The sequence below is a fragment of the Schistocerca gregaria genome, chromosome 7 (genome assembly GCF_023897955.1).
Source record: "Schistocerca gregaria isolate iqSchGreg1 chromosome 7, iqSchGreg1.2, whole genome shotgun sequence".
NCBI lineage: Eukaryota > Metazoa > Arthropoda > Insecta > Orthoptera > Acrididae > Schistocerca > Schistocerca gregaria.
Window position 1 is genome coordinate 329,073,965 of NC_064926.1, and position 25,005 is coordinate 329,098,969.

The 25,005-nt window shown below is 45.7% G+C and overlaps 1 protein-coding gene across 1 annotated transcript in view; it reads left to right on the plus strand.

Moving 5' to 3' along the window:
- The window catches only part of LOC126281174 (zwei Ig domain protein zig-8-like), a 338,900-nt gene that overhangs the window by 286,693 nt on the left and 27,202 nt on the right, over window positions 1-25,005 (plus strand). Inside the window, exon 4 of the mRNA XM_049979860.1 lies at window positions 13,945-14,072. Coding sequence (XP_049835817.1) covers window positions 13,945-14,072 — 128 coding nt within the window. The remainder of the gene's footprint in view (window positions 1-13,944; window positions 14,073-25,005) is intronic.

The following is a 25,005-nucleotide window of genomic DNA, read 5'->3' on the forward strand; positions in this document are numbered from 1 at the left end:
GGTGGCGCTCACCTGCACGGCGCCAAACACGCATACGACCATCATTGGCACCAAGGCAGAAACGACTCTCATCGCTGAAGACGACACGTCTCCATTCGTCCCTCCATTCACGCCTGTCGCGACACCACTGGAGGCGGGCTGCACGATGTTGGGGCGTGAGCAGAAGACGGCCTAACGATGTGCGGGACCGTAGCCCAGCTTCATGGAGACGGTTGCGAATGGTCCTCGCCGATACCCCAGGAGCAACAGTGTCCCTAATTTGCTGGGAAGTGGCGGTGCGGTACCCTACGGCACTGCGTAGGATCCTACGGTCTTGGCGTGCATCCGTGCGTCGCTGCGGTCCGGTCCCAGGTCGACGGACACGTGCACCTTCCGCCGACCACTGGCGACGACATCGATGTACTGTGGAGACCTCACGTCCCACGTGTTGAGCAATTCGGCGGTACGTCCACCCGGTCTCCCGTATGCCCACTATACGCCGTCGCTCAAAGTCCGTCAACTGCACATACGGTTCACGTCCACGCTGTCGCGGCATGCTACGAGTGTTAAAGACTGCGATGGAGCTCCGTATGCCACGGCAAACTGGCTGACACTGACGGCGGCGGTGCACAAATGCTGTGCAGCTAGCGCCATTCGACGGCCAACACCGCGGTTCCTGGTGTGTCCGCTGTGCCGTGCGTGTGATCATTGCTTGTACAGCCCTCTCGCAGTGTCCGGAGCAAGTATGGTGGGTCTGACACACCGGTGTCAATGTGTTCTTTTTTCCATTTCCAGGAGTGTACATATAGGCTTGAAATGAATGGCAATATTGCGCCTCCTAACTCTGTACTGAAAGGAGATGACGTGCGTGTGACGTAGGTGTCGTTGTGCCATCTCATTGGCCAAAGGTCAGACGCACGGTCAGAATATCTGACATGCCAGATTTTGCTCTGCACCTTCGGAAAGACTCCCGAACGTGCTATTCCACGCTATGATGTCAGAAACTCGGCACGCTCAACGCTCAACGTTCGGATGCACGGTCCGTGTGCCGACGGCTTTAGCATTGATAACAGTTTCCACTCTCACAGGCATAGGTTCAGTCAGGTACTGGAAGGTTTTATTCGGGAGTTGGAGCCCATTCTTCACAGAGTGCTGCACTGAGGAGAGGTAGTGATTCGGTCGGTGAGGCCTGATGTTCCCGTTCCAAAACATACCAAAGGTGTCCTATAGGATTCAGGTCAAGACCCTGTGCAGGTCAGGGATATTATTGTCGTGTAACCACTTCGCCGCAGGCCGTGGATTATGAACAGGTGCTCGATCGTGTTGAAAGGTGCAGTCCCCAACTCCGAATTACTATTCAACATTGGGAAGTAAGAAGGTGCTTAAAACATCAATTTAGGCGTGTGCTGTAGTAATGCCACGCAAAACAACAAGAGGTGCAAACCCCCTCCATGAAAAACACGATCACACCATAACACCACAACCTCCGAATTTTACTGTTGGCACTATACATGCTGGAAAATGACGTTCACCGGGCATTCACCATAGCCACAACCTCCCATCGGATCGCCACATTGTGTACCGTGAATCGTCACTCCACACGTTTTTCCATTGTTCAGTCGTCCAATATTTACGCTGTATCACGATGTATAATGACTTCTGAGGTCGCTGATGCGGAATGCCTGGCAGTAGGTCGAGGCACAATGTATCTAATATGAAAAACGTAAGTTTTTGGGGGTGTCCGGATACTTTTGATCACATAGTGTATATGACTAGTTCTTGCTTTCGCATAGAGGCTAATTTCAGGTGGATCTGTGGCCATTCATAATTGAACCTACTGCAGATGAGCAACAGCTCTCTAAAAATGGAGAAATTGGTAAATGCTGAACTAGTTCAATACTTTACCAATTGCACATCCGCACAAATCTATCAGTTCTAGTTGATGTCAAGCCGGATTTGAACTGCATTTTCGTCCAGAAATGTTTTACTGACAGTTGTTCAATGAAGAGTGGATGAGGTAAACTTTTGAGAACACGAAAGTAAAGCATTGAGGGTTGAATTCTCAAACAAGCACTTTTTTTTGAAGCAGCAAAGTGCAAGTGGGCATTATTGTGCGGTAGCAACATGCAGTTGCATGCAATAACCAGTGTTATTTTTGCTACATTGTGACCGAAAGGTGTATCAGTTGTTGACAACAAACGACAGCTACGATGGACACCTCTGTGGGGAATAGTACACAACAGCCTTTTTGTGATACCAGATGCAAAATATACGTTTGTACTGTCCTCTGCTCGAGGCGATATCCTTCATTTGTGTTCAGGAATTAATTTCTTCCTAGAAGGTTAACAGTATCGTTTAGGCACGCATCGTTTATGCAACGATAGTCATCCCTTAGATTTTTTTTTTATTAGAGCATGAACTGCTCTCACACCCGACTTCTGAGCCTTGCTTACTGAATACAAATGTCACACGAAGGTTAAATAGTCACAGTTCAACACATTTATCAGTTATAGAGACTTTCTGGATGTGGATAATTATTCATGCCAGCATGATCTTTGGTGAAGAAACAAAATAATTTGCTAACTTGATTTGTCCAATAATACTGGCTCTACACACAATACAATTGTTTCGGGCTGCCTGCGCTGCCTTCACCCTTATTTTAAGCACAACAATATGTCGCAAATGGTAGACCATTTTCCACTTCTGACGCTATTTTATAATAGTTAAACAATGTTAAAAAATTCAGATATGTAGAATCCAATACCTAGCTGCAAGCGAATACTAGAATTTCAAATAAGAAAATAATTGATAAATACGCTAATAGTAATCTAAGTGCCTTTAATTATTGTACTTTCCCCGTTCCGTTTATTAAAGTGACTAGTCTTTAACCCGTGGCTTCTTTAGGTATATTGAACACAGCTCTCACTCCCTAATGTCAACCTTCTCCTCCCCCTCTCTCTGAACAGCTCGTCTTCTCCCTCTCTATCCATTCGCTCCTTCCCCCTCTCTTTCCATCTCATCCTCTTCCTCCTCTTCCATCTCGTCCCCCCTCCTTCCACCCATCTGCTATACAACACATTTTCACTCCATTACTCACCCCAGTGGAGTGTGCTTCTTACCATCAAAGTACTTCATTACAGACAGTAATCCGTATGTGTAAGTTTGTTTGAACTCGACCCATTGGTTTGGAGGGAGATGTGGAATATGCATATTCTCTTGATATACAGATACAGACGAAAATGAAACTACAATAATAAATGATTTCCAATGTGATAGCAATAACATGCCTAAGATACGACCTGCAATTAGTCCCCGCAAGAGCCTCCCGGCAGTCAGGTTGTGTGCCAAAGACTACATACTTTTTCACGTCCCATGTGATTACGTCAATATCAATGCTTCAATTACTTTTGAATACATTGTGGGAGTGAACAGTGATGAATGTGTTACAAATATTTGCTATCAAAATCAGTCAATCTCAACTTATTTATTACGGTGGTTGGTTTCGACCACTACTGTGGTCATCTTCAGACCAATGAGTAACAGCCCGCAGCTCGTGGTCGTGCGGTAGCGTTCTTGCTTCCCACGCCTGGGTTCCCGGGTTCGATTCCCGGCGGGGTCAGGGATTTTCTCTGCCTCGTGATGGCTGGGTGTTGTGTGATGCCCTGAGGTTGGTTAGGTTTAAGTAGTTCTAAGTTCTAGGGGACTGATGACCATAGATGTTAAGTCCGATAGTGCTCAGAGCCATTTGAACCATTTTTGAACCAATGAGTAACAACATCCTTCTGCTGGAGAATCACTACTCAGCAGAAGGAGGTTCTTACTCATTGGTCTGAAGATGACCACAGTAGTGGTCGCAACCAGTCACCGTAATAAATAAATTGTGATCAAGACTGTTTTTGATAGTAAGCATCAATGCTTCAAATTATATTGGCGTCTCGATAACATCGAAACAAAACTATCTATTGCGACAATACTGCGTGATTCTGATTGCTTTTTAAAAATCGTTTTAAGCTCTCCTTTAACATAAAAATATGCATAATGAGGGTCGACATCTGAACATTTTGCTATTTTTGCACGACTCTTCATTTATATATAATCGAACAGAAACGTAAAGCAATAAAGGACAAATATTCCATTTACACCACCGGAAAAAGTTAGTACATGTGGAAAGACGACGTTGACTTTGATCGGATGACGGCAAATGCGACCTGGGGGATAGTATATGTACTGCATCGTCTGCCAACAGCTAGCATAGTAGCATTGCTACCAGAGCGCCATCTTTAGTAGGGAATGCACACAGCCCGAAGGCTCAGTGTGGCGCAAACGTGTGAAGCAAGTAGGCAACCTTGCCACGGAGATGCACTCGTGCTTCCTAGAACCAACTGAGCAGGTTTGAAAGAGGTCAGATTGTGGCAGACTGGTCCTTTCGCCGAACTGCCACAGAACTGGGACGTGCAGCATCAGTTGTGTAACGATGCTGGTATCAGTGGTCATGCGAACATTCTCACTCGTGTAAATGATGTTCTGGACATCCACACAGCACAGACACCCGCCAGGATCGTCGTACTGTAAGGGCAGCAGTGGCAGACCGTACACCTGCCACAGCAGACATAAGAGTGCTTGTGGGCCTGGATGTGTTGACCTGAGCTATTGTGAACCGGTTATTAGCAGTGAAACTATCGGTACGCACATTTCTGGCCCTTCTTCCACTCACGCCACAGCCTCGACTGGTGCCGTCAGTGGATCACCTGGAAAGTGGAGTGTCGCGCCGTGGACTTCAGCGATGAAAGCAGATTCTGTTTGCACTTACGATATAGACCTGGTGGGCGCTGTCTCGCAGGGTGCATAATTCGTCCAAGATACATCTGTCCCGCCCCAGGCATTGTCGGCTGAGGTGTAATAAGCTACGGCTATCGTCCACTTTCTTGGTTTCTGGAGGGGACGCTAACAAGCTCTCGTATGTGCAGGACGCTTTTAGACCTGTTCTTTTGCCGTCCTTGCAACAGAAAGGTGATGTATTGTTCCAACAGGATAATGCTCGCCCGCACACCGCCCGTGAAACTAAAAGTGCTCTCAAGACTTATAACAACTTCCATGGCCAGCGTCATGTGACAACTGATGAGGGTCCGCAAGAGACACAAGTGTGTACGAAACCAACCCTTAGAAACAAAGGCACTACCAACACACCCAGACTATTTCGAAATAGCCAACTTCTCGATCTTTATGTACACTGCTGGCCATCAAAATTGCCACACCAATGCTGATGATAAACGGGTATTCATTGGACAAATATATTATACTAGAACTGACATGTGATCACATTCTCTCGCAATTTGGGTGCATGGACCTGCTGAAATGTAGGGTTTCACAAAGATCGAATGAAGGGTAAGGTCATGGGTCGTAACACATCTGAAATGTAACGTCCACTACTCACAGTGCCGTCAATGCGAACAAGAGATGACCGAGACGTGTAACCAAAGGCACCCCATACTATCACGCCGGGTGATACGCCAGTATGGCGATGACGAATACACGCTTCCAGTGTGCGTTCACCGCGATGTCGCCAAACACGGATGCGACCGTCATGATGCTGTAAACAGAACCTGGATTCATCATAAAAAATGACGTTTTGCCATTCGTGCACCCAGGTTCGTCGTTGAGTACACCATCGCAGGCGCTACTGTCTGTGATGCAGCGTCAAGGGCAACCGCAGATATGATCTCCGAGCTGATAGGCCATGCTGCTGCAAACGTCATCGAATTGTTCGTGCAGATGGTTGTTGTCTTGCAAACGTCCCCATCTGTTGACTCAGGGATCGAGACGTGGCTGCATGATCTGTTACAGCCATGCGGATAAGATGCCTGTCATCTCGACTGCTAGTGATACGAGGCCGTTGGGATCCAGCACGGCGTTCCGTATTACCCTCCTGAACCCACCGATTCCATGTTCTGCTAACAGTCATTGTATCTCGACCAACGCGAGCAGCAATGTCGCGATACGATAAACCGCAATCGTGATAGGCTACAATCCGACCTTTATCAAAGTCAGAAACGTGATGGTACACATTTCTCCTCCTTACACGAGGCATCACAAAAACGTTTCACCAGGCAACGCCGGTCAACTGTTGTTTGTGTATGACAAATCGGTTGGAAACTTTCCTCATGTTAGTACGTTGTAGGTGTCGCCACCGGCGCCAACCTTGTGTGAATGCTCTTCTTTCTATCGGTTAAATTTCTCGTCTGTAGCACCTCATCTTCGTGTTGTAGTAATTTTAATGGCCAGCAGTGTAATATTAACACGCAAGTTACGTATATTTTTTATATAATGAAAATAGATCAAATATGTAAGAAAATATGCATTATCACAAAAACACGTTATTAATCATTTAAAGTAGAACGATAATTTCAATTGAAATGAACTTTTGAAATACATCATGTACTCCTCCGAATTCTCTGCAGTCACGCAATGTTGCCGACTATCGCAGGACGCTGATGGTGCAAACTTTAAGAGAAGAAATTGAAACGTTCTTCTGCTAGAGAATAGGGAAACAATAGGAAGGACTGGACCTCTTTTGTTATCACTCGTTTTATTTAACAATCATATCAACAAATTCCTTTAGAACAACAATATCTTAATCCTGATTACTTTAGGTAATAAGAATAGTAAGTCACAAGAATTTAGTGAATCTGCTACCAATGTGTCTTTATTAAACAAAGTCTATCTTATATGTAAGGCAATTTTAAAACCACTGACAATGATGCTCCTGACGGCTTAAATTAAGACATGCAATATTTCTGACTAGTCTTCGGACACTGGGAACTGATGTTCTCAAAAACATTTAGGTAAATAACAACTTGCCAGAGATGCACCCAGTAAATAGGAGGATGAAGTTAATACAAGATCACTTGTTTCACGCTCAGGAGTCAATATCACTAAGGCTTACTAAGGTTTCAAACTTCGGCTCCAAGGCCCAGTAACGCAATTAGTCAGCGCAAAGTCTTACTAAGAGTAGCACTGCAAAAACCTTTCACAATTGTGTGTTGTTCTTGAGACAAAGTTTAACAAATATAATCAATACCCAAGTAAATATAATTAGCGTCAGAATTAATTAGCAAGGAGTGACGCCAGGTCACTCGAAGGCAGAACGAAAACGTAACTTGGAGAAGCCAAGGCGAAAGGCGGCGGTTCGTTCAAGACCCACTTCTCGAGCTTCGACCCTGAGTCACCTTCCACTACCAAGGATTTCACAGCCCCGGTACCAATAGGTGGAAAGGTAGCGATTCCTCCAAAACACCAACCAGCCAGCTGTAACACTTAACAAGCACACAGAACAGGTCCGCAGGCAAAATTTAAAAACCACCAAAAGATAATAACAGGTTAAATCATTGACTAATAAAACGGCACACTGTCTTTGCCCCACGGCGAATGAACTACACAGGCAACGTACAACCAACAGCGCAAACCTTATGAATAACCTTAAGGCGAATTACCTGGTATTATGATATTAAAAAAACTTACAATTACTAGCAAGTGTAGCGAGCACTCCAATCTTAGTCACAATTAAATCACGTGAACTCTTATGCCCCACTGTTCAGTGAAAACCGTAACGGGCACAATTCCGAAACTTTCATTATAAGCTTTACTGGGGGCTCACTGCGCTAAGGCTACCAAACCATTGAATGCAGAATATTTGATAAACAGATTACGCCTTGCAGCTGATTACGTATTACATCAAACAACAATTTCCCACGAGTTGAAAGAGGCACGCCCGTGCATTACATTATTTGGCTCCTGTCTTAAACACCATGAACTCTTCATAGGCACACCTTTACTTCCATGGTAACACCCATGCGCTTACAGTTACCAGAAGTAAGATAGCAGCACTCAACAGCTTCACACACGTGCCGTAAGTACAGTCTCACGTAACCATTGGCTGGACGCCCGATATGGCTTGCGTCGGGTACAGCAGTCGGCAATAAGACAGCGGATGACCGTAGACAGCCGTGTCTGGAACCTGCAGCAACAAGCAACAAGCCTCTCCACGGCTCTCCACCAGGCTGCCCCACACACGATGTCCGGAACCAGCAGCACGCAACCCAAGGCAGCAACCAGCCTCTCCACGGCTCTCCACCAGGCTGCCCCACACACGATGTCCGTTCCCGCTCCACTACAAGCGCACTCCGGCCTCAGGTAATACTCAACGCCATACTCCGGCAAAGATAAGGCAGCCAAGACTCAGTATGCGCCACAAGCAAAGAGGCGAGAAATATCCCTGGAGAGATGTTTTCTGGAGCGTCTTTTCCGCCCCCAGTGAGGATGCTGAAGTTAGTAACAAAATTCGACTAGCCTGGATTTATTTGCCTAAACAGCGTCAAAATCATTCACTACCCTCTGCCCAGTATCACCTCTAATGTCACTCACCCTGTCAGTTTCTACAAAGGTAATCCGAATGTTCCCAACTCTTTAATGTTGCTGAGAAGGAAGACGAAGCTGCTATTGATGTATAAAACAGCATTTTAGATCTCAGGCTCAGTGAAAGCATTTCCTATCTGTCGTACTAAAACTGAAGAGACTGTAGGGAACGAAGCAATGATATATTTCACGGTTTGAAAATGTTCATTATAAAAGCCGCCAGCTTCAACCCATGTTCCACACCTCGTTATAACACGCTTAGGCAGTAACGCTAGGTTTGGCAGGGTAAATGGGGTCAACGATGACTGAATACGCTTACGACTGTTGGCACCTTCAGCGTGTATACTGCAAGTACCGAATACATAACAGGAATGTATTCTTCTCACATTACCTCATACCACAGGACTTTAACACTGTCATTCGCAAAAACATTTACTGTTGCATGACTTCTGAGTTCCAGCACTTTGCGGGAACTCAACAATGGCTCTGTGGGTTCTTCTCCGTAGAGCTTTTCGCCAGTGGGATTGCCCATGAAACGTCCACATACGCCCCTTACTTCGTTAACAGTATTACAGATGTGTTGGTTACAGGGCCGGTTTACAGCCCAAGCAAGACAAACAGAGTGGGTGCTAGAGGCACACCAAATGCAGATTTTATATACAGGGTGGTCCATTGATAGTGACAGGGCCAAATGTACCACGAAATAAGCGTCAAACGAAAAAACTACAAAGAACAAAACTCGTCTAGCTTGAAGGAGGAAACCAGATGGCGCTATGGTTGGCCCGCTAGATGGCGCTACCATATGTCAAACGGATATCAACTGCGTTGTTTTAAATAGGAAAAAAATGGCTCTGAGCACTATGGGACTTAACATCTATGGTCATCAGTCCCCTAGAACTTAGAACTACTTAAACCTAACTAACCTAAGGACAACACACAACACCCAGCCATCACGAGGCAGAGAAAATCCCTGACCCCGCCGGGAATCGAACCCAGGAACCCGGGCGCGGGAAGCGAGAACGAGATGCGGGCTCTAAATAGGAACCCCCATTTTTTAATTCATATTCGTATAGTACGTAAAGAAATATGAATGTTTTAGTTGGACCACTTTTTTCGCTTTGTGATAGATGGCGCTATAATAGTCACAAAAATATGGCTCACAATTTTAGACGAACAGTTGGTAACAGGTAGGTTCTTTTTTAATTAAAATACAGAACGTAGGTACGTTTGAGCATTTATTTCGATTGTTTCAATACATGTGGCTTTGTGAACTTTTCATTTCTGAGAAAGCATGTGTAGTAACATAGTTACTAACATGTGTAGTAACATAGTTACAACCCTTTGGGACCCAAGAAGTTGAAATTATTCACTTGTCCTATGAGGTGTGTCCACCCTTCGCATTTATCACGGCTTGAATCCTACTGAAGACACATTCGTTAATGTGTCTGAATGCCTATGGAGGGATGGAAGTCCGTTCTTCCTTAGGAGCCGAAACCAGAAGGTAGAGATGTGGATGCTAGGAATAGGAGCGAAGTCGGCATTGTAACACATCCCAAAGGTGTCCCATTGGTTTCAAATCGGAACTATGGGCAGAGCTGATACAATAATCGTCCCGTTAACTCCTTCTCTACTGTACGCGATATAGAATGCTGAAAAATGTGCTCATATCCTTTTGGAGTTAGCGTTTCTATAAGTCCAACAAAGGGACTACAAACCCACCACGAAGAAGACCCTCACATCGTAACACCACCTCCTCTGTGCTTCACCACTGGATCGCTGGGAGCTGCTGTTATCCATCCTTTTTACTCTCTACACACCACCCTCCGCAACACTCGGTGGTCCCTGCCCATGAGTACATAAGGTCTGCCTGGACTTGGGGTTTAGATGCAGTTATTACTTCGCGTTGACACTTCGCAGTTACATCAACAACATTCAAGTTGGGCAGCTATAGAAGGGCTGAAAGGTCACTGATGGATTTGTTACTAAGATGACCTCCAATGACTAGTCCACGTTCGAGGTGGTCATTGAACCCACTGCCAGGCACTTTATTGTGAACAGCAGAGTAATCACGTGGATGTAGATGTATATGAGCTTACTGAGCTCTCCTGACCAACCTGTGCTGCTGTTAATGCTTCTCTACTGGGAATACAATACTGAATACTCACCGTCTTTCTGTACTGATGGGTCCCTTTCTCGTCACTCCTAGTGATCAATTTCATAGGAGTATCCGGTTACGTTTCATCAGATAGTGTGCGTAAGCATTTTTAAATGATTATATACAGACTAGCGAACAAGGCAACGCTTCACAATTGCTAAATATGTTTGGGAATTCTAAATACGTCCAAGTCTACTGCTCTCCCCTCTCTCTGTCCATCTCCTCCTCTGTTTATGTCCACTCCCCCCACTTCATCTGTTCTTCCCCCCCCCCCCCCCCCTTCCTCTCAGACCTTGAGCTTTGTTTACTATTACTGCCATACTGCCAACGAATCATTGATTTGGCATTGAGGTCGCTTAAAATGAATGGGTTAACTGATTGGGAGTATCGGAGACCTCTCCTGCTGCTGGGTCAGAGAGGATATTAGTTTCAATTGCTGCATTTTGCATAGTTTTAATCTGCAAACGGACTGAATTACAAAGTTTCGGACTATTCAGATCCCGCAATCGTAATCTAGTCAGAAGCCTATAAGCCATAAATACAAATTTTACAGTTTTCTGTTAAATCCTGTTGCTAGGAAGAAAATTAAACAACATATAGTTGTGTACACTATGTTTGATTACATTAGACATAAGAAGAAGGAATCCACTGTATATGGGAGAAACAGTTTGTTTAATGGTTACAATGCCCTGCTATCATAGTTAAACCAGACTGCGAGAAAGAATATGAAACCGCACATTTTTGCAGGTCAGAATTTTCTTTCTAGCAGTCGGTTTTCACAGAAAACCTGTATGTTGCCGTTTAAAAAATGTACACCCATGTCCGTCTGAATATTTGTAACAGTATCATATAAAAATCTGAAGTAAATCGGTCAATAACTTTTCTAGGTTTTAGATAACAACGATTTTACATAACAATGCTTCCTCTTCTTATGTTATTGTAATACGTTTATTACCATATTTATTATAAGATATGTAACTTACATGAATCTGGATGTTTGAATTTCGTGTAAAAATCTCAAGTAAATTGGTCAAGAACTTCTCAATACCATTTGCTAACAACTTTCTTCTGGTTAGCACATTGAACTCAAAATATGTTCAAATGTGTGTGAAATCTTATGGGACTTAACTGGTAAGGTCATCAGTCCCTAAGCTTACACACTACTTATCCTAAATTATCGTAAGGACAAACACACACACCCATGCCCGAGGAGGACTCGAACCTCTGCCGGGACCAGCCGCACAGCCCATGACTGCAGTGCCTTAGACCGACATTGAACTCGCATCCGGGAGGACGATGTTGCAACCCGCGTCCGGCTATTCTGTTTTAGGTTTTCCGTGATTTCTCTAGATCGCTTCAGGCAAATGCCGGCATGGTTGCTTTGAAAGGGCACTTCCGGTTTCCTTCCTCATCCTTACCTAATCCGATGGAAACGGTGACTTCGCTGTTTGGTCCCCTCCCTCAAACCAACCAATGAACAAACTTTTTTCCTTTATACACTCCATATACAGGATGTATCAAAAAGCATAATCCGATTAAAAAAATCATAACTATTACGTTATTTAAGATATGTGCATGAACAACGTACTGTTGGAAAGAGCAATCTCTCGAGTTTTAGGTGGTTCCCGCTAGGTAGTAGCAGTGTGCACCCACTTCAGTTCTAGTAAAAATGATGTCGGGATAATAGTATGTGCTTTGTGTTCTACGTTTTGCGCAGTGCGGGTCAGTAATAACTCTTCAGCGAGACTTTCGTACTAGCTATGGCGTGGATCCTCCTACAGCACAGATCATTAGATGATGGCATGAACAATTCCGAGAAACAGGTTGTTTGTGTAAAGGCAAATCACTGGGCTGTCCCCGAGTCGCTTGCATCCGCCATAGTTGCAGAAGGAGTCCTCAGAAATCCGTTCGCCATGCGGCTCGACAGCTCAACATGACCTCCGATGTCCTGTCAGTATGGCATGTGTCGCGTCGACGTTTCCACCCGAAACCATTCAAAGTTCAGCTACTGCCAGCTCTTTGTGAAGGTGACAAACAACTATTTGTGGAGTTCTGTAATTTCGTTCTTGGCAAGCTGGAGGATGAGAGTTTTCTCCCATGTTTAGTAACGAGGCAACATTCCTTTTAAATGGAAAGGTGAACGGTAATAATGTTAGAATATGGGGTATGGGACAATCGCATGAAGTTGTACAACATGAGAGGGGCACTCCAAAAGTAAATGTGTTTTGTACAGTTTCACAGGGAAGGGTGTATGGTCCATGTTTCTTTTTCCAAGAGGATGGGGCACTGCCACACTGGCATCTGGAAGTGCGGAAAATTTTAAATCAAAGGGTTACTGAACGATGGGTTGGTCGAATTGGACCAAATGATTCAGCCTTGCATTACTGGCCTCCAGGGTCACCGGATCTGACTGAATGTGGTTATTTTATGTGGGAGTTTATAAAAGACTCTGTTTATGTGCCTCCATTACCAATAACAATGAATGAACTGAGACGTCGCATAACAGCAGCTGGTGGAAGCTGTAACTCAAGACATGCTCGCTGCAGTGTGGGTATCATTTGCATACCGCATTGACACATACCGTGCGTCTCAAGGGGGGCATGTTGAACACCTACGAAAATGTGTGAAAAAATAACTTTTTGAGATTCCCGTTAATCAAAAAAGAAAATGCATTGTATATGTTTATTAGTTTCAGAAATATAGACGTGCCAAATAGGATCATTCTTTTTGATACACCCCGTATATTTAAAAATATGTAGCTTATGTCAACCCGACCGTTTATTAGAGTATCGTGTAAAAATATGGAGTAAATCGGCCGAGAACCTTTGGAGATTTTTGGTAACAAAGTTAAAAAATGACTTGTCAGTATATAGCAGTATACATAAATCCTGTAATTTTACTATAAAGTAATTTAATTTCAAAACTCAAAGAGCAATATCTGTGGTAACGCAAGAGTCATGTTTTTTCTTTCCACTACATCAGTATTTGGAACATAAAAGTAGAACTATGTGCCAAAAACTAATATTCGGGAATGAAAATTAAGAAGTTTGATTAAAATGTGATTCCTGAAAACACACTTTTGAATTACCTGTAAGTTAGGAACCAAATCGCTAATGAGTAGCCGCGCGGGATTAGCCGAGCGGTCTGGGCGCTGCAGTCATGGACTGTGCGGTTGGTCCCGGCGGAGGTTCGAGTCCTCCCTCAGGCATGGGTGTGTGTGTGTTTGTCTTTAGGATAATTTAGGTTAAGTAGTGTGTAAGCTTAGGGACTGATGACCTTAACAGTTAAGTCCCATAAGATTTCACACAAATTTCATTTCCTAATGAGTGAGGTGAGAATACCTATAGTAAGTCAGTGTAGAACCAGGAGGTGACGTGGAGCCCGTGTGACGTGTGCAGAGCCGCTGACAGAGGTGCTGGGCGGCCCCGACCTGTACATCGACAAGGGCAGCACCATCAACCTCACGTGCCTCGTGCTGTACGCGCCGGAGCCGCCGCTGGCCATCGTCTGGAGCCGCGACTCGCAGGTGCGTACACCGTCCCCCCTCTTCATATACTGACTGACTTCCTGTGCTTCGGAGCATTTTCATGGTACTTGACGGAACTGCAGAGGGCAAAAACTATCGAGGAAGGCAGAGGCTGGAACACATCCAGGACGTAGGTTGCAACTGCTAATCTGGGAAGAAGAGGTTGGCACAAGGGAACTCGTAGCGGGCCGCATCAAACCAGCCAGAAGACTGATGACTCAAAATGGGGAGGGAGGGACAGAGAGAGAGAGAGAGAGAGAGAGAGAGAGAGAGAGAGCCTGTGGGAGCCGTATCAGACACACGTGCCATGTTATTATACATTAACAAAACAATGTGAGACCTGAGTTTCTCCCAGTGTGTACAACGTTCAAATAACTTGGGAATGCAGGCGCCATTTTCAAGACAAAACTGCAGCAAGTAAGCGCTGCGACAGGAAATTTAAAACCTCGATTTTCAGAGAATCTCCGGAAAGATAAAACACACACACACACACACACACACACACACACACACACACACCCACTCACCCACACACACACTGAACACTAGTGCCATCACAAACCAAAGATGAACGACGTCAGAAGTTATCGGTAGTGAAATTAATAATCAGCAGGTGAACTAGCATAAAATCTGTCCTTCTCTTTTTTGACGTGGGAGAGAGAGCAGGATTCCTTGCACAATTTAAACAAAAGTCATTTCGTGCAGCAAAACACCTTGCTATTCTGTTGAGCCCCATAGTAGATCGGCGTGATCGCCTCGTTAAGAACTCGGCAGATTTTTTACGTCTCTTAGAGGGAATGCGTTTGAATGATTCTGGTATTGTAGTAAGCTTAGATGTGGTCTCTTTCTATAGTCTTGCTCCTCTGATTCGTTACGCTTGATTGAGGTGGGCACTTGCCTTCCTGTTACTCCTGCTTAACCTACTTCAGGGATGTCGAAAATTTAGTCACCACTCGACATCTGCCTCGTAAATACAGGTGGCCCCCACACATTTCAGTGTTGGACATGGCACATATTCGGCCGTTGATCTCTTGGATTGCAGTCCTGTCCTTCTCCCATCTATCCAGTGGAGAGCACATGACGACCTGTGTGATAGTGACCACTTTCCCATCTTCCTGTCACTTCCATGGCGTCATGCCGACGGATACCTGCCCAGATGGGCTTTAAACAAGGCAGACAGGGACGCTTTCACCTTTGCTGTCACCGTTGAACTATACCGCCCCATTTACAGAGTGGGAGCTCCTCAGCGCCCTTGCACATAGCCCCAACACAGTTCTTGGGCCAGATCGGATCCACAGTCGGATGATTAAACATCTCTCGTCTGACTACAAGCAACTTCTCGTCATCTTCAACCGGATCCGGTGCGATGGCGTCTTTCCATGACAATGGCAGGTCAGCACCATGATTCCGATGCTCAAACCCGATCAAAACCCGCTTGATGTGGATACCTACCGGTTCATAAGCCTCAGTACTTTCTTTGTAAGCTGCTGGAATTTATGGTGTGTTGGCGGTTGCGTTGGGTCCTGGAATCACGTGACCTAATGGCTCCACGTCAGGGCGTCTTCCACCAGGGTCGTTCTACTACTGATAATCTTGTGTCTCTCGAGTCTGCCTTCCAACATCTGGTTGCCGTCTTTTTTGACTTACGTAAGACATACGACACGACCTGACGACATCGTATCCTTGCCACATTGTATGAGTGCGGTCTCCGGGGCCCACTCCCGATTTTTATCCAAAACTTCTTGTCCGTGTCTATGCCGGTGCCTCCAATAGTTCCCCCATATTCAGGAGAATGGCGTTCCGCAGGACTCTGTATTGAGTGTGTCTCTATTTTTGGTGGCTATTAACGGTCTAGCAGCAGCTGTAGGGCCGTCAGTCTCACCTTCTCTGTGTGAAGATGACTTCTGCAATTCATACTGCTCCTCAAGCACTGGTGTTGCTGAGCGGCGGCCAGATGGAGCCATTCACAATGCGCAGTCATGGGCTCTAGCCCACTGCCTCGAAGAAGTGTGTCATGCATTTCTGTCGGCGTCGCACCGTCCATCCTGAACCAGAACTTTACCTTAATGACGAGCCAGTCATTGTAGTAGACATATATCGATTCTTAGGACTGGTTTTCGACGCCCGATTGACTTGGCTACCTCACCTTTGTCAGCGGAAGTGCTGGCAGCACCTCAATGCCCTCCACTGCCTGAACAACACCGACTGGGGTGCAGATCGCCCTACGTTGCTGCTGATCTAGAGAGCCCTTTTTCAACCCCGCCTTGACTATGGGAGTCCGGTTTACGGTTCGGCGGTGCCCTCAGCGTTGCGTTTTCTCGACCCATTTCCTCACTGTGGCGTTCGCTTAGTGACGATAGCATTTAGAACGAGTCCAGTGACCAGTGTCCTGGTGGAGGCCGAAGACCCTCCATTGCAGGTTAGGCGTGCACAACTGCAAGCCACTTACGTTGCACACATTCGTACTTTTCCTGCGCATCGGAATTACCGTCTTCTTTTCCCAGCCACAGCGGTTCATCTCACGCATTGGCGGCCCAGTTCAGGGCTTACGGTTGCAGTTCGTGTCTGCTCCTTTCTGTCTGAACTGGAGTCCCTCCCGTTACCATATTTCGTCGCGGTCCATGCACGTACACCTCCATGGTGTACACCTAGGCCGCAGATTCTTCTAGACTTTTCGCATGGCTCTAAGCACTCTGTTAACCCTGTGGCTCTCCACTGTCACTTCCTCTCGATTCTCGACATGTACCGTGGCCAGGAAGTGGTGTACACCGACGGCTCGATGGCTGATGGTCATGTAAGCTTCACGTATGTCCATGGTGAAGTTATTGAACAGCACTCCTTGCCAGACGGCTGCAGTATTATCACTGTAGACCTGGAACGGTCCAGTCGTTCAGTGGTGTTTGTGTGGACCCCAGGAAATGTCGGAATCCCAGGCAACAAACTGGCTGACAGGTTGGCCAAACAGGCTACGCGGAAACCGCTTCTGGAGATGGGCATCTACGAAACTGACCTGCGTTCTGTCTTACGCCACAAGGTTTTTCGGCTTTCCGCGACTGAATGGCATAACAGTACGCACAACAAACTGTCATTAAGGAGACGACAAATGTATGGAAGTCTTCCATGCGGTCCTCTCGCAGGGAATTAGTTGTCCCATGCCAGCTCCTCACTGGCCATACGTGGCTAACGCATGGTTACCTCCTCCGTCGCGAGGACCAACCTCAATGTCACTGTGGCTCACAACTGACGGTCGTGCACCTCTTGCTGGATTGCCCACGTCTAGCAGCTCTGCGGCGGACTTTTAACTTTCCCAGCACTCTGCCTCTACAGCAGTTTTAGTTTTACGTTTTATTCGTGAGGGTAGGTTTTATTATTTGATCTTAAGTTGTAGCGCATGTCCTTTATCCCTCTGTGTCCTCCACCCTAGTGCTTTTAAGGTGAAGGTTTTAATGCCTTGCAGAGTGGCTGGCTTTTCCTTTTTAATCTCATGGTAAGCCAGCCATGGTAATAAGCTCTCTTGTTTTGCGCTCTTCTACACCTTTCTTTAGTCTCTCTGTGGTTTTCTTGTCCGATTTTCTCCATTTTAGCTTTTGTTGCCCATCTGTCTATCTTGTGGTTTCTTCCTTTCTTGCAGCTGTGTTTTGTATGTCTCGATTATGTAACTCCCACCCTTGTGGTATTATTTTGATCGGGACGAGGGACCGATGAGTGTGCTCCCTGCCGCCGTTGGATAAGCAGCTGCAGCAGCAAGTCGTATAACCCTAGCTTACTTATTTGTTACATAGTTTAATTAATTTCTTTGCGTGTTTTGGGTACTTGCATTGTTTAATTCATATATTTCGGTCGTATTATAGTATTTGACAGTTGTAGCATCGCGCTTTAGTGTTTACTTCGTAGATTCTTATTTAAATTGCGTGTGAGTTTCGTATAGGAGGTGCAATTTCGAGTTTTAGTTACTGTAATCGTAAATTCAGCAGATTGTAGCGCAGTCGTTAGGCATTTGTACAGGTTAGTTGATACATTCTTTGCGTGTTCCGCTTGCGTTATCTAGGCACCGACTCGTGTTTCAGTAACTGTTGTTAAACATCGATTAGAATGGACAGGGACTGCGATTGCTGTGTTCGGATGAGGGCTGACTTGGCATCCCTTCGCTCACAGCTGCAATCGGCGCTGACTTCGGTCGCGCAGCTTGAGGCTGTTGCCAATGGGCACCACTGTGGGGAGCCGGACTCGGGTATCACGGGGATGTCAACCTCATCCCGTCTGTCCCCAGATCGGTCTGCCGCTGTGGTTGCCCCGGTTGCTGCCCGCAGTGGGGCTGAGCCCTCGCCTGTGGTTGATTGGGAGGTCGTTCCAAGGCGTGGCAGGCAGCGAAAGGCGTCCCCGGAAGCTGATCAGAAAGCCTCCCCGGTGCGTCTGACAAACCGGTTTCAGGCACTGTCTCTGGCTGAGCCAGATGCAGCTGCCTGCCCTGTTTCAGAGGATCATTCTCAGCCTTCAAGGTCCGGGCAATCGCAGAGGTTGGGCTTACTGGTAGTTGGGAGCTCCAATGTTAGGCGCGTAATGGGGCCCCTTAGGGATATGGCGGCTAAGGAGGGGAAGAAATCCAGTGTGCACTCCGTGTGCATTCCGGGAGGAGTCATTCCTGATGTGGAAAGGGTCCTTCCGGATGCCATGAAGAGCACAGGGTGCAGCCAGCTGCAGGTGGTGGCACATGTCGGCACTAATGACGTGTGTAGCTTTGGATCTGAGGAAATTCTCTCTGGATTCCAGCGGCTATCTGATTTGGTGAAGGCTGCCGGTCTTGCTTACGAGATGAAGGCAGAGCTCACCATCTGCAGCATCGTTGACAGAACCGACTGCGGACCTTTGGTGCAGAGCCGGGTGGAGGGTCTGAATCAGAGGCTCAGACGGTTTTGCGACCGTATTGGCTGCAGATTCCTTGACTTGCGCCATAGGGTGGTGGGGTTTCGGGTTCCGCTGAATAGGTCAGGAGTTCACTACACTCAGCTGGCGGCTACACGGGTAGCGGAGGCTGTGTGGCGTGGACTGGGCGGTTTTTTAGGTTAGAAGGCCTCGGGAAAGTGCGGGATGGGCTGCAATGTCAAAGGGTGCTTGGCAATTACAGGACGTGCTTGGATCAAGGAACAGTCGGAATTATAGTTGTAAACTGTTGTAGTTGCGCTGGAAAAGTCCCTGAGCTTCAAGCGCTAATAGAAAGCACAGAAGCTGATATCGTTGTAGGTACAGAAAGCTGGCTAAAGCCTGAAATAAGTTCTGCAGAAATTTTTACGAAGTCTCAGACGGTGTTCAGGAAAGATAGATTAGGCAGAATTGGTGGTGGAGTGTTGGTGTCTGTCAGTAGTGGTTTATCTTGTAGTGAAGTCGAAGTAGATACTCTGTGCGAATTGGTGTGGGTGGAGGTTATGCTTAACAGCCGAATTAAGTTAATAATTGGCTCCTTCTACCGACCCCCAGACTTCGATGATACAGTTGCGGAACAGTTCAGAGAAAGTTTGAGTCTCGTAACAAATAAATACCCCACTCATACGGTTATAGTTGGTGGGGACTTCAACCTACCCTCGGTATGTTGGCAAAAATACTTGTTCAAAACCGGTGGTAGGCAGAAAACGTCTTCCGAGATTGTCCTAAATGCATTCTCCGAAAATTATTTAGAGCAGTTAGTCCACGAACCCACGCGAATTGTAAATGGTTGCGAAAACACACTTGACCTCTTGGCCACAAACAATCCAGAGCTGATAGAGAGCATCATGACTGATACAGGGATTAGTGATCACAAGGTCATTGTAGCTAGGCTCAATACCATTTCTTCCAAATCCATCAGAAACAAACGCAAAATAATTTTATTTAAAAAAGCGGATAAAGTGCCACTAGAAGCCTTCCTAAAAGACAATTTCCATTCCTTCCGAACTGACTATGCGAATGTAGACGAGATGTGGCTCAAATTCAAAGATATAGTAGCAACAGCAATTGAGATATTCATACCTCATAAATTGGTAAGAGATGGAACGGATCCCCCGTGGTACACAAAAAGGTCCGAACGCTGTTGCAGAGGCAACGGAAAAAGCATGCGAAGTTCAGAAGAACGCGAAATCCTGAAGATGGGCTAAAATTTACAGACGCGCGAAATTTGGCACGTACTTCGATGCGAGATGCCTTTAATAGGTTCCACAACGAAACATTGTCTCGAAATTTGGTAGAAAATCCGAAGAAATTCTGGTCGTATGTAAAGTACACAAGCGGCAAGACGCAGTCAATACCTTCGCTGCGCAGTGCCGATGGTACTGTTATCGACGACTGCGCCGCTAAAGCGGAGTTATTGAACGCAGTTTTCCGAAATTCCTTCACCAGGGAAGACGAATGGAATATTCCAGAATTTGAAACACGAACATCTGCTAGCATGAGTTTCTTAGAAGTAGATACCTTAGGGGTTGCGAAGCAACTCAAATCGCTTGATACGGGCAAGTCTTCAGGTCCAGATTGTATACCGATTAGGTTCCTTTCAGATTACGCTGATACTATAGCTCCCTACTTAGCACTCATATACAACCGCTCGCTCACCGATAGATCTGTACCTACAGATTGGAAAATTGCGCAGGTCGCACCAGTGTTCAAGAAGGGTAGTAGGAGTAATCCATTTAACTACAGACCTATATCATTGACGTCAGTTTGCAGTAGGGTTTTGGAGCATATACTGTATTCAAACATTATGAATCACCTCGAAGGGAACGATCTATTGACACGTAATCAGCATGGCTTCAGAAAACATCGCTCTTGTGCAACGCAGCTAGCTCTTTATTCGCACGAAGTAATGGCCGCTATCGACAGGGGATCTCAAGTTGATTCCGTATTTCTAGATTTCCGGAAAGCTTTTGACACCGTTCCTCACAAGCGACTTCTAATCAAGCTGCGGAGCTATGGGGTATCGTCTCAGTTGTGCGACTGGATTCGTGATTTCCTGTCAGGAAGGTCGCAGTTCGTAGTAATAGACGGCAAATCATCGAGTAAAACTGAAGTGATATCAGGTGTTCCCCAGGGAATCGTCCTGGGACCTCTACTGTTCCTGATCTATATAAATGACCTGGGTGACAATCTGAGCAGTTCTCTTAGGTTGTTCGCAGATGATGCTGTAATTTACCGTCTAGTAAGGTCATCCGAAGACCAGTATTAGCTGCAAAGCGATTTAGAAAAGATTGCTGTATGGTGTGTCAGGTGGCAGTTGACGCTAAATAACGAAAGTGTGAGATGATCCACATGAGTTCCAAAAGAAATCCGTTGGAATTCGATTACTCGACAAATAGTACAATTCTCAAGGCTGTCAATTCAACTAAGTACCTGGGTGTTAAAATTACAAACAACTTCAGTTGGAAGGACCACATAGATAATATTGTCGGGAAGGCGAGCCAAAGGTTGCGTTTCATTGGCAGGACACTTAGAAGATGCAACAAGTCCACTAAAGAGACAGCTTACACTACACTCGTTCGTCCTCTGTTAGAATATTGCTGTGCGGTGTGGGATCCTTACCAGGTGGGATTGACGGAGGACATCGAGAGGGTGCAAAGAAGGGCAGCTCGTTTTGTATTATCGCGTTATAGGGGAGAGAGTGTGGCAGATATGATACACGAGTTGGGATGGAAGTCATTACAGCATAGACGTTTTTCGTCGCGGCGAGACCTTTTTACGAAATTTCAGTCACCAACTTTCTCTTCCGAATGCGAAAATATTTTGTTGAGCCCAACCTACATAGGTAGGAATGATCATCAAAATAAAATAAGAGAAATCAGAGCTCGAACAGAAAGGTTTAGGTGTTCGTTTTTCCCGCTCGCTGTTCGGGAGTGGAATAGTAGAGAGATAGTATGATTGTGGTTCGATGAACCCTCTGCCAAGCACTTAAATGTGAATTGCAGAGTAGTCATGTAGATGTAGATGTAGTTGTAGATGACCTAGCAGTTTGGTCCCCCACCCCTCTTTTTAACCGAGTAACCAACCGAACTTAGCACCTTGCTGGCCAACATGGTGTTTGGCAAGCACGAAGACAAGCAGTAAAAAGACTCGCCGTATGTGGGCATTATCTTGCTGGAACTTATGCTACTAAGGGCAGCAAAACTGGGCGTAGAAGGAACATCGTCTGCGTTACTCAATGACAGTGCAGCAGATTACAACCAAATGGGCCTACTATGAAAGGAATTGGGGCCACAGACCATCACTCTTGGTTGTTGGGCCTTATGGGGTTCAACAATCAGGTTGATATCCCACCTCTGTCTGGAGCGTCTCCAGACACATTTTTGGCGTGGATTCTCATCGGAGGGGAATTGTCTTCGGTGGTGAGTCCCGCATCGAATTGAGGCAAAATGACCAGCGGAGGTGGCCTGGACAGTGCCATTTCTTTCCGTAGCATGACCCCTTTGGTTGTCATCCGCGGAACCATTAGAGCACACCGGTGCCTCGACGATATTGACGACAAATCATTCTGGGCTGACATTTCAGGAAGACAATGCTCAGCCTCACTCGGCGAAACTTTCTACTAATTGTCTTCCTACGTGCCCAACCCTTCTTTGGCCAGCAGGGTTGCCGGATCTCTGTCCAACTGAGAATGTTTGGTGCATCATGGGCAAGACCTTCCAATCATCTCGGGATTTTGACGATCTAACGCGTTAATTGGTCACAATTTGGTTCGATATCACTCAGTAACAATCTTGTCAGTCAACGCCAAGCCGCGTAACTGCTTGTATGGCGGTCAGGAATGGACCAACGAGTTATTAACCTGTTCAATTTGTGAAGCTCTTTGCCTTGAATAACGGTTTATCTTATGGTTTTTGTTACATCTGATTGCAGGAAAGAAAACGAAACAGCATTTTGTCACAGCAGAGCATTTTCTTTCTCGGAGTCAATTTTAACAGAAACCTGTATGCTGTTGTTTAAAAAAATTATTTAGGCTATATTTTTTTCCAATGTTTTTTAGAATCTGTGGTAAATTGGTCAAGAACTTTTTCAGACGTATGGAATCAACGTTTCCTCTTCACATATTACTGAAACCTAGTAGTCAAGGAAGGCAGGATTCGGTTACGATTGTGGACGGGGCCGCAGTCAGTTACTATTGGTTCCCTTTTGCAATTACACACATTTATTTTAACACGGTAATTCCCGACTCAGCAATAAATCAAGATATCACACGTTATTAATGAAGGAATAAACAACTGTGTAATTAATAGTGGTTTCAGTGTGTTACAATTTACCAAATGAGCATAAAATACAGACACAGCAAATAATGTTTTAAAACAAGCCAATGTGATCCCAATTAGAATTTTAAGGCCAGTAACCACAGTCACGGCTGAATGCCTTTAACGCCAATAACGGCAATTATATAAAATTGAACAAACATACTGTAAAACAGCAATGCAATAGGAAAGGTTAATTTAAAAAGACAGGCAACTCATCAACAAACGGGTGAGACAAAATGATGATAAACTTGGTAGCACAACCATTTAATCCTGCTGTAACGCCAGCGACAGCAATTATATAAAAAAAATTAGAAACATACAATAAAACAGCAAATACAATAATAAAACACAAGGGCCAGCCACAGATGGCGCACCGACCTCTGAGTAGGTCCGGCAAAAAAAAAAAAAAAAAAAAAAAAAAAAAAAAAAAAAAAAAAAAAAAAAAAAAAAACTTTCGCGAGCGATGAGATAGGCAGCCAAGAGTTGCATTCACTTCACAAGATGGTAACTCAGACTAGTGGCAGTCTAACGAATGACTAATGGTAATCTTGCTGAGTCTACCTGACGTCCAATAAACCAAAGACAAAGATGTAAAATACGCCAAAGCCGAAACCAGCAGTCTGGACTCCGCCCGCACAACATTGTGCTTAGAGAGCCCGGAACGAGAAAGGAATCACTACCATCACAGTAGAAGAATCGCCAACGAACCTACAATCAAGAAAGCTGTCAAAACTACACGTCTCACCGGACAGCAGCGGCAAGGCGAGGAAACGTACACTGCCGTTACATGCACTAACCCCCAGGGCCGATAACTGGGGCGTTAGCGGCCACGAGGCAGTAAAAATACCACTGGTTGAACTTAACAAATAGTAACAAACTGAAATCAATCAATAGTAATTAGAAGTCCAGGAAAGCTAATCAGATCCGCCTTCCCCAAGGACTCCACTCGATGCTCTTCCCCTCGGCGACACTGGGAGCAGCAACACGAACCCATGTCATTGGAGAATCGCAAGATCTCGCAATGGTGGAGGTTTCTCTACTTGAATCCAAATGCACTCAACTTAAAGCTTGCAGAATGCAGTTTACGACGAGGTCGTGCACCCTTGTGGCCATAGGCCTTCGACCCTGTAGCCCATGCGCGCCGCCCGCGGTCCGAGCGTGTTCTCGCACTGCGCGGACCTGGCTCCTAAGGCCCTAACCGAACTCACACAGACACGACCCGGAAGAACAACGACGTCGCCGAAAAGATAGCGCCACAGTTACTACATATCGATAACCGCCGCTGTTGCCACTAGCGGACAGGCAACGCTTGCGAAACCAAGTGGCGCCAGTCACCACGAGAAGAAGACAAACAATGCAACCATGTCAGCTAAACGATACGGTCTGGGTTCTAACAGAGGACGGAAATCTACAAACAGCACCAACGCGAGCCGCAGCAAGGCTCACTTACTATAAATCATACTTCTTTCACGAATTCTTGTATCTGTTCTGAGAATTTCAGTAGTGTTGCACGCTTTTACTCTGCCGAACACTTTTCCTTGAGCGACAAATCCTATGACGATGTCTCAAATCTTGCTTGCATAATTAAGAGCAACATCAGAACTTCATCCAGTGTTTCTTAAGCTAATTTATCATCTATCAGAGCTTTAAATTTATTTTTACTGATTTTGTATGTTATACTGATCAAGAACTTT